This window comes from Patella vulgata, chromosome 6 (assembly GCF_932274485.2).
Source record: "Patella vulgata chromosome 6, xgPatVulg1.2, whole genome shotgun sequence".
NCBI classification, from domain to species: domain Eukaryota; kingdom Metazoa; phylum Mollusca; class Gastropoda; family Patellidae; genus Patella; species Patella vulgata.
In genome coordinates, this window is record NC_065884.2 from 74,675,549 (window position 1) to 74,685,122 (window position 9,574).

Here is a 9,574-nt window from a genome sequence, read left to right on the forward strand (position 1 = left end):
TCTATCTTATAAAACAAGTTCACAAAATGTGACGGATCTAGTAAAGAAGATGATTTATTAGAGTGTGTGGGATGAATGCCTTTCTTTCGGTAAACACACACTGTGAACTGGGGGGGGGGGGGGCTAACTACCATTGTCAGTGGGCGGTTGTTGAATGATGTAGTTAAAGGTAGTGTTCCATATACATTTGTTGTTCTATATTCTAACAATAATAACAAACACGGACAGCCACCTTTAAAAACATTAAAGGGACGATCCCAATTTGAACAGAGTCTCAAAAATAAAAGTTTGTGTACGTATGAAATTTAACCTTAAAAAGACGCCACAAACGCCACATTTGAGATTGTAACTAATACTAACAAATGACAATTGTGAAAGGGTTAAACACGACTAAAAGATAACTTCCAAATTCATGATATTTATGACGTAAATTATTCTATATTCATAGCATTCACTTGTCGCCTTTCCAGAATGTGATCATATATGTATATCATCTTAAACATCCATGTGAATGATATGAAATAATTACACAAGTCATGCTTTGTATTGATCAAGATCTTTTGAACTAGTTTATTTTTCATTTTCTTTTTTTGGTGAGTTCTTCATGTCTTATCCCTTCCATATAAAGTATTATTTAAGTTCATTTATTTATATACATTTAAATATATTGGAGTAGACTTTTATCAAATGTATTAAATATTATTTAAGTTCATTTAAGTTCTGGTGTCTTATTCATTATAGATTGTTATTTAAGTTCATATATTGTATATTTAGTATTTGTGATATCGCCCCTGTAGTATGTGACATTGTCCCCGAGCGTGATTTGAATCATACATGTGTCCCTGTTATCTACAATATTGTATATTTGTACTAGGAATGCCAGGACAAACGTGGACCAATTCCGTTCAGTATTTATAAAGATATGATGCAGTGACATTACATCGATCAATACGTCTCATGATGTAAATGGTACATCAGAAAAGTAGGACGTTAAACCCCATTTTATATCATGTAAATGGTACATCAGCTTTACTTCTTCTATTTTTGTCTCGTCTCGCTTTTTTCTCTTGACAGAATTTATACACATCTCTACATCTCCCCATGTGGAACTTTTCGTAATCACCAGTTAACAAGTCTTTGTCTGATGACATCATAATATTTTAATCAACAGTAAACAAATCTTTATATTGTCGGATGACATCATAATATCATAATTGATAGACCTGTTTTAACTCGATTAAATCTATGCGGGTGATTATCTAGAGTTAGTATTTTGATTTAATGAAATGTTAAATAATCAGTCTGGATATATACTAGCGTGGATTAAGGTGTGAGAAATTGGATATTTTCAGACAAAATGCTCATCACGCATCGTTAGTTTAAATACAAAGAATACAAAGAATATATAAATAAATAAATGTTATTCAAATAGGTCTGACATTAAACGCAACTATCTACTTATGGGCTTTGCTAGAACTGAATCATGGCGATGTAGAAGTACCCCTTTGTATCTGAAGGAATTACATTTCTCGACAAAGAAAGAGAACACATTTATGCAAATTGGATCTTGACAAAAACTCTAGGTAACAAGTATGTTTACTTATAAACCTACGTAATCAAATAAATAGGTATGTTAAATCAACATTGTAACCGTGCCTTTACCGCTGGTTTACATCCCAGAATATATAATACCCTCGACGATCTGGCGTATAAAACCAGATCTTGTTTGAACGTTTGTCAGACGAGGAATAATTGTTAATTACGTCTCAACGTTTTAAATCATAGGTAAGTAATACTACTGTATTATTGATGATGAATTGTTAAGTGGTTTTATTTTTGTTTTGGAAACAAATTTGTTTGGTAAAATAGAAAGAGAGTTTATTATTATTATTAAGTTTTGATATATGTTATATTATTGACAATGTGTCATGTTATTAGGAAATTAAATTTGTTTGTAATAAATAAAATATATCGGTGTTTTCAAACTGCTTGATATCTAGACACAGATTGTTTTTTTTATAATACAGTTACTTAACTGTTTACAAAAAAAAAAACACTTTAATTTGGTTCACTGAATTCTTCGATACACGGTTGTGTTTAGTTTTAAAAAAGGGTATATTTGATAAAAGGAAATATATTAAATAACAGATAATTCCAATAGTACTTCTCTCCAAAACACTAATTTTTTTCCATAGAAGTTTACCATTTATTGAAAGCAATTACATTTTAATTTGAAAATAATAATTTATTTTACAGAATTACAAAATGAACAATTTACGTATTGCATTTGTCATATTGGCATGTTTAACGGTGGAGATCAACTCGGAAGGTAGGCATAATCAATCATTGTCTTGAGAGAGAGAGAGAGAGAGAGAGAGAGAGAGAGGGGGGGGGTGGTAGAGACAGAGGGAGTTTATTCAATCTGAAAAATTGTTAATTTATTACTTATAAATTTATAAATGTTAATTTATAAATGTTAATTTATAAATGGAATATCATCAGGATGTGAACCTGATAAATATTTATATACATAACTCTATCATAATTCTGTATTTTTGTAATATTCCAGCAATAACTAATTGTGATAGTAAGGATGTTATGAATGGGGTTGGGTACAAGGCAAGTCCAAACAGTTGCCGAAAATTTATCCAGTGCCAGGAAGCTGATTCAACCCATAATGACACTAATAACGTTCTCATTACGGCCATGGAAAAGGACTGCGGCGACAGTCTTTTCTGGAACCAGCAAGTGAAGAATTGTGTGAGATTCCCCGAATCCGACTGTTATAATGGTAAATTTTTGACATCTGTGAATTATATGAAATTAGATACAATTTATATCAACATACCCATATTGAATTAATCCAACAGTTCATTATATTATTCAACTACGATACCAACGCGGTTTTATGTTGAACAACGGATTTGTTTCACGCGTCTTCGAGAACTATATTTCATATACCTTGATTGAATTGATTATAAACCCCTTCATTATAGCTTGCACTTTAGCTTTGACGTCACTGTTTGGGGCTACGATAATACCGTGTAATATAATTATGTTAATATATGTTTCTTCATACAATGTATGTTTTAATATACGTTTCGTCATACAATATATGTTAATATATATTTTCTAGTACTAATATATGTTTTAATATATGTTTTCTCGTATTATTGTATATTTTAATATATGTTTTCTCGCACTAATGTATGTTTTAATATATGTTTTCTCGTACTAATGTATGTTTTAATATATGTTTTCTCGTACTAATGTATGTTTTATTATAGGTTTTCTCGTACTAATGTATGTTTTAATATAGGTTTTCTCGTACTAATGTATGTTTTAATGTATATTTTCTCGTACTAATGTATGTTTTAATATATGTTTTCTCGCACGAATGTATGTTTTAATATATGTTTTCTCGTACTAATGTATGTTTTAATATATATTTTCTCGTACTAATGTATGTTTTAATATATGTTAATATATGCTTTCTCGTATTAATGTATTTTCGCGTACTAATGTATGTTTAAATATATGTTATCACGTACTAGTGTATATTTTAATATATATTTTCTCATACTAATGTATGCTTTGAATTGTGTCGTTGTTTAGGAGAGTGTGATGATGCCACGTATCTCTTTGAATCAACCAGCAGTTGTGGAGCTTACTTTATCTGTACCAATGCTTCTGTTTCATCTGGATGCTGTCCAGAAAGCGCAACTGCCTTCGACCCAATCAGGAAAGAATGCGTCTTTTCATCAACATGCGAGTACAAATGTAACTCAAACGCCACCGAATCAGGTAACTTTTTAAATATTTTAAAAACCTCGTGCTTAGCTATAGTTATACCCAACGTTTACGAAACGTTTATGAAATACGTAATAATATACCGACTTAAAACTAGAACCAAAAACGGAAAAAAATAAACAAAAGTAGTACAATTCATATTTAAATTTACAGCATGCAGTGATATCTACAAGGTGCACGTTATGGATTCCGGTAAAGTCAATCCGTGTAAATATGAGGTTCATGAATCCAACCATGCGCCCAAAATCATGAGCTGTGGAGCTGGTACGAACTACGATGCTGAAAAGTGTGCTTGTTTAGGAGGAGGAGAAACAGAACCAAAACCATGTCCAGCTGGTAAGTTAATCCAGATCACTTCGAAGTTAAAAGTTGAGGATGTGTAAATAGATACATCACTATCCGGACGCAAAGCCACTTACCAGCCCCCAAATGTTTACTTTGATATTGTAGTGTATGTGACTAAATATCAGCACCAACTAAATGTAAATCACAGCCGTGTTTGACCCTAATACAAGTTCATTAATACAAAGCAGTAAATTAGTGTACTAGTATGTGAACGTTATTAGGTAAACACATCAAAATATTTTATGTTCCCATGATTTCATTATAGGTTGATATATTCGGTTCATATCAACCGCTGATGACGTCGTGACAGGTTGATTATCAACCGCTAAATACATCATCTCAGATCGATATATTCGTCTCATATCAACCGCTGATGACGTTGATGATCGAAATAATACAAAGAACACAGAAATACATTTTTATTCTTTTGACAATTAAAAATCTCTATGGTACAGTTACTAGAATTCAGCACCAAAACACACAGACAGCATACTTATTGGCATATTTAGATCGGTTCTCCATGTCTAAGATATCTTTCAAAATTATCTTTTCGTCCAAATTTCGATTATTTCAGCACACACTACAAGACTTGAAAGTATTTATAGCCCAAGAGTTCCTTTGTAAAGTATTTTGGGGTAGAATCCACTGAACACAGATGGTCAAATCCTCCTCTGCATTTTCACGGTCCAAAATGGCGAAAGTATAAACAATGCATTCATGTGATTAATTCTGTAATTTTTTTCGTTATTTGACGGAAACTACCGAGCAGTTATCCAATCATTTTTTACTTTTAATAAAAAAACCCATTCAATCTTAGGGTGAAATGGCGTTGTATTTGTAGGATATAAACCTACTCTCCCTCGGATTGATATGGTAGAGCACACTTGGGGTTCGCCCTCGTGTTCTCTACCATATCAACCTCGGGTAGGTTAATATCCTATACATACACGTAAATATATTAAAGAATACGCTTATAAATCACTCCATTTTTGGCCACCGCTTGATATATATTGATTATTGGTCACCGCTTGATATATATTGATATATATTGCAGAGGTATGTAAACCCGATTTTAAACTCACATTCGAAAACAACAGAATCAGAGATGTGGCTGGTGGAGCTTGGATTCAGAACGTTGGTCAAGTGTCGGTAACAGATGAAAGCGGAAACTTCAATGGAAACTCCAGACTTGCCGTTGTCCGATTTTCAAACGTGGATTTTGGTCTCCCAATGGCTGTTAAACTGAGGTACCTAGATACAGTTAACAAGGATGATATGACTGTATTGAGTACGGGTGGTGATATTGACCTTCCAGGACTTTTCATCAAGGCTGGTAATGGACGTGTTACTATCGGAGTTTTAACTGTAAGCGCAAATACGAATTTTGAACTTCCTTTGAGTTCTTCTGCCACAACAACCGTGAGTATGGTTTATAATAGTTACAAATCTATATAATTATATATAATACCGTAATGTTATGGCGTCCACATCTTTTGACATTTCTATACAAGATCTCCTTAAATATTACATGCGTCAAGTAACCGTGGATATGTAGACATTAACATCGACAACATCATTCTCTCGTCAGTAAATATACTTCTAAATGAGGCGAAGAGATGGTGGCTAAGGGGGTGAGACGCTGGCTCGCTAGCCTGGAGGTCGGGTGTTCGATTCTTGTATTGGCCGAGAAAGTTCATCCGAATTTTCCGACGTGCTTTCCTCTTGTCAGTGGTGCAGGACGGAGGGCCTGACAAGAGCATCTGTCTAGTAGTTCGGATGGGGACGAAAAACCGAGGTCCCGTGTATACATTGGCATGCACGTAAAAGATCCCTTGACAGTTGGAATTCCATTTAAGAGTAGGCCATAGTGCCGCTTCCCGGGCCAAACTGTATGACGTATGCCCGTCTTAATTAGCCCAATCGGAGCAGAGCAGTAGGAAGTTAAACCCCATTTCATTTCTAAATGTGGCATGCAGACACTAATATTATTTATTATGGTCATAAAACTACTACGTACTTTCCTATTATCAGTCAAAAAAAATGAACTTGATCTCAAGCAGCAGCAGCAGGAGCATCAAGTAAACCCTCCATGTGAGCAGGTTCCTTTAATGGGAAATGGTGTTTATGTTTCCCAGACGGATATCCTTAAAAACAGATCGTTTGTGTAGAATTGAGTTAAACCAAATCATTCGTTATTTCAGGGTATTAACACATGGAAAGAAGTTGTATTATATTATAATGGTTTGAGTCTATCTGGTGTTGTACGGTCTTTGGACACTTTCGGCAGCATCACACCGATCGAAGCTGTCTCTGTACCTGATAACGTAGAACGAAGTAAGATTTTAAATCTGTTATTGATATAAAACCATGTCGACTTGATTTAACATATCCGTTTGATGTTTATTGTTTACAATGTCTGTGTATCTTTATGTCTGTCTGGTCCGCGGGTTTGTCTCGTTAATTTTATTTATGTGTGACGCAACCCTGCTGAACTTCCTACTAGTCTGATAAACATAAGTGAACACTGTAAAGAAATAAGATTTATAGGTTCTTATTCAAAAATATACTCTTTCAATGGTCTTTTAATGTACGATTGTGTACATGCTGGATCATAAATGTTCAACTAGTATACTGCAAGACATCGGCTGAATCTGTTAAAAATCAACTGATATATACCACATGACATTTGGATCAGCTGAATCTGTTAAAAAAATTATGAGTTGTAAAATATCCCAAAATGTCTTGCAGGAATAAAGGCTGTAAGTGGAGCTCTTCAAATTGGTTATTCTCACCTTGGTAAATACTTCGAGGGTAAAGTCGATGATGTAAGTATATCTATATACATGTATATAAAATTATTTGAAATTGTATCGAAAGTTTTCCTGTGATTGTGGTGTGGATATCGAGAGTCAAATTAAAAACGTATCGATACTTTCCCTGTGATTGTGATGTAGATATCGAAAGTCAAATTTTAAACGCATAACAATAGTTTCCCTGTTATTGTGGTGTAGATATCGAGAGCCAAATTAAAACGTATCGATGGTTGTCTTGTGATTGTGGTGTCGTTATCGAGAGCCAAATTAAAACGTATCAATAGTTTCCCTGTTATTTAAACGATTCCCAAATGTTTTATTATAATTAGTAGCCCATCTTGATCTGGTTGTGGTTCTAGGGAAAGACCACGATATTAACCAGTTATATCAATTCTCAATGGGGCCGTCCCAGATTTCAATGAATATCCCAGATAAAATATGCCGTCTATTTCACCCGTTTGTAAATGTACGAATCAAAATATTGAGTCATACGAAAATGATCGAGGAATTTGATTAACGAGGTTAGTTAAGCCATTTAAAGAATTTCAACGACTTGATAATTGTGATAATATCTCTACCCTAGAACTCTATAAAAAATAAATAGAGATGGCTATCCTGAAACGTATACTGGAAATTGGGGAATTACAGCTAGAACTCTATAACAAATAAATAGAGATGGCTATCATGAAACGTATACCCCGGAATTTGGGGAATTACAGCTAACCAAACATGAACACTGAAAGTTTGTATTCCGTCAGAAAAGCATCACAGTTGCACAAGACGAGGATATGGGAAGATGGCTTCACCCAGAATTAACCAAAGAAAACAAAGTTGTTAAATATAAATAATTTATAATTTTCTTCTCTTACAGGTAAATGTGTGGATTGGTTGTAAGAACATTACACGTGCAGACTTATTCTAAACAATTAAACCCGACATAATCCTGTATCAAAATCGTCTACCAATCCATGTGTTCGTTTATTCTATGTTGTTCCTAACTTATAATGCATTTAAAATTATTAAAATGTTCGTAACGTAACTCATCCATGAAAAAAGTCTTTCAGTTTGTAATTTGAATAAAGCAAGTTTGAAAAATGTAATATTTTTTCTGTCATTTATATGTAACGCGAGTGTCACCGTTAATGCCCCCGTCAGACCGGGGTGGCGTCCTTACTGCGCTGCTGCGACCGTACGGCGACCAGAAAATGCACAAGGTCGCCGGCAAACGTGATCACAACACGCGAAAATGTCCCAAAAAATTAAAAACTTGAAAAAAGTCGTGTTCTCATACCTTTCCATGGTAGTGACCACAGCACGATAGCTAGCGTTTCCACCACGCTTATGGCGATCTTAACGTGCTCTAAAACCATTTTCCGTCGCCGTAGCAGCGAAGTATTAGCCAGTACGACTTTTTCGTCATGCTGGCTTACTGGCGACGCGCGACTTTAACAACACCGAAGACACCGTTATGGATGCACGACGCTTAGTTTGGTTACTGATCCTGGCCATGTGAAATCTAACCCGATAACACGACGCGTGTGTTCTATATTTAGTCATTGTTAAATAAACTGATGAATCAAGTTATATATACCAACAGCTACAACTAAACCACCCAATATTGTATTTATATTAACTGATGATCTAGATAGGTTTATATCTTTGGTTCGTGATTGTGTCAATAGCTTTGATGTGCACGCTAAAGAACCTTTGGCAGGAAAACTTTCCTTCATAGCACACATTGAGGCGTATGCTCCCCCCCCCCCCCCGTCTTCATTAGCCCAGTTGGTACAGAACGGTATGGCGTATGCCCCCTCCACCATCCACCACCCCCGTCGTCATTAGCCCAGTTGGTACAGAACGGTATGGCGTATGCCCCCTCCACCATCCACCACCCCCGTCGTCATTAGCGCAGTCGGTACAGAATGGTAGAACGTTAAACTCTATTACATTTATTCATCCATTGTTTCAAACAGAATAATTACATTTACTGACACAGATACAGTACTTTAATATGGTAGGTACAACACGCAAACAAAATCTCCAAGAAAAATAAAATGCCAGGGGCGGATCCAGAAATATTTGCAGGAAGGGGTTTGCCAGGTTCCTGTGGAGGAAATTAGATAGTTGACAATACATGATGAATACATCGTCTCCAAATTACGAAGGCATACATACATACTGAACTTTTTAAAGATTTGGCTACCTGTACACAAGATGTATATTTCTAATTCCCCGGGTCGGTGATATTTGACGTTTTGTTTCAATCAACAGCCAACATCTACATTTATACGTCATGGTGTCAGGGTCAACATATATTAACTTGCTTCAACTTCTCAGAATAATTAAATCAATGCTTATTTATATCAACACTTGATCTAGGCAAGTGATTAGAAGTAATTTCATATAAATATGTGATTGTACTTGATACGTTAGTCTTTTAGGTCTTTACGACTTAGTAGCATAAGGTACTAGTCGGTTATCCGCGGTCCTGTAAGTGTATGTAAATAATTATTATTATAAGTCTCCAGTATTAAAGATTTGTAGAACCACTCTAGATACAGTGCTAATGAAGACGGACAAAAGCCATACAATGTGCTATAGGGGGA

General features: G+C 34.9%; 1 protein-coding gene across 1 annotated transcript; it reads left to right on the top strand.

Moving 5' to 3' along the window:
• Window positions 1-1,677: 1,677 nt before the first annotated feature.
• Window positions 1,678-6,518, top strand: LOC126825236 (protein PIF). Its single transcript, XM_050554802.2, has 7 exons — window positions 1,678-1,785; window positions 2,257-2,329; window positions 2,570-2,791; window positions 3,616-3,804; window positions 3,964-4,146; window positions 5,210-5,574; window positions 6,357-6,518. Exons 2-7 carry the CDS (start codon window positions 2,266-2,268, stop codon window positions 6,516-6,518), a joined length of 1,185 nt encoding a protein of 394 aa, XP_050410759.1. The 5' UTR covers window positions 1,678-1,785; window positions 2,257-2,265.
• The last annotated feature ends 3,056 nt before the right edge of the window (window positions 6,519-9,574 follow it).

Bases quoted from the DNA above. Each gene is read 5' to 3' on its own strand.
- LOC126825236 (XM_050554802.2), top strand. From the start codon at position 2,266: ATGAACAATTTACGTATTGCATTTGTCATATTGGCATGTTTAACGGTG. The intron at 2,330-2,569 runs GTAGGCATAATC...GTAATATTCCAG, and splicing joins GGTGGAGATCAACTCGGAAG to CAATAACTAATTGTGATAGT. The intron at 2,792-3,615 runs GTAAATTTTTGA...GTCGTTGTTTAG, and splicing joins CGAATCCGACTGTTATAATG to GAGAGTGTGATGATGCCACG.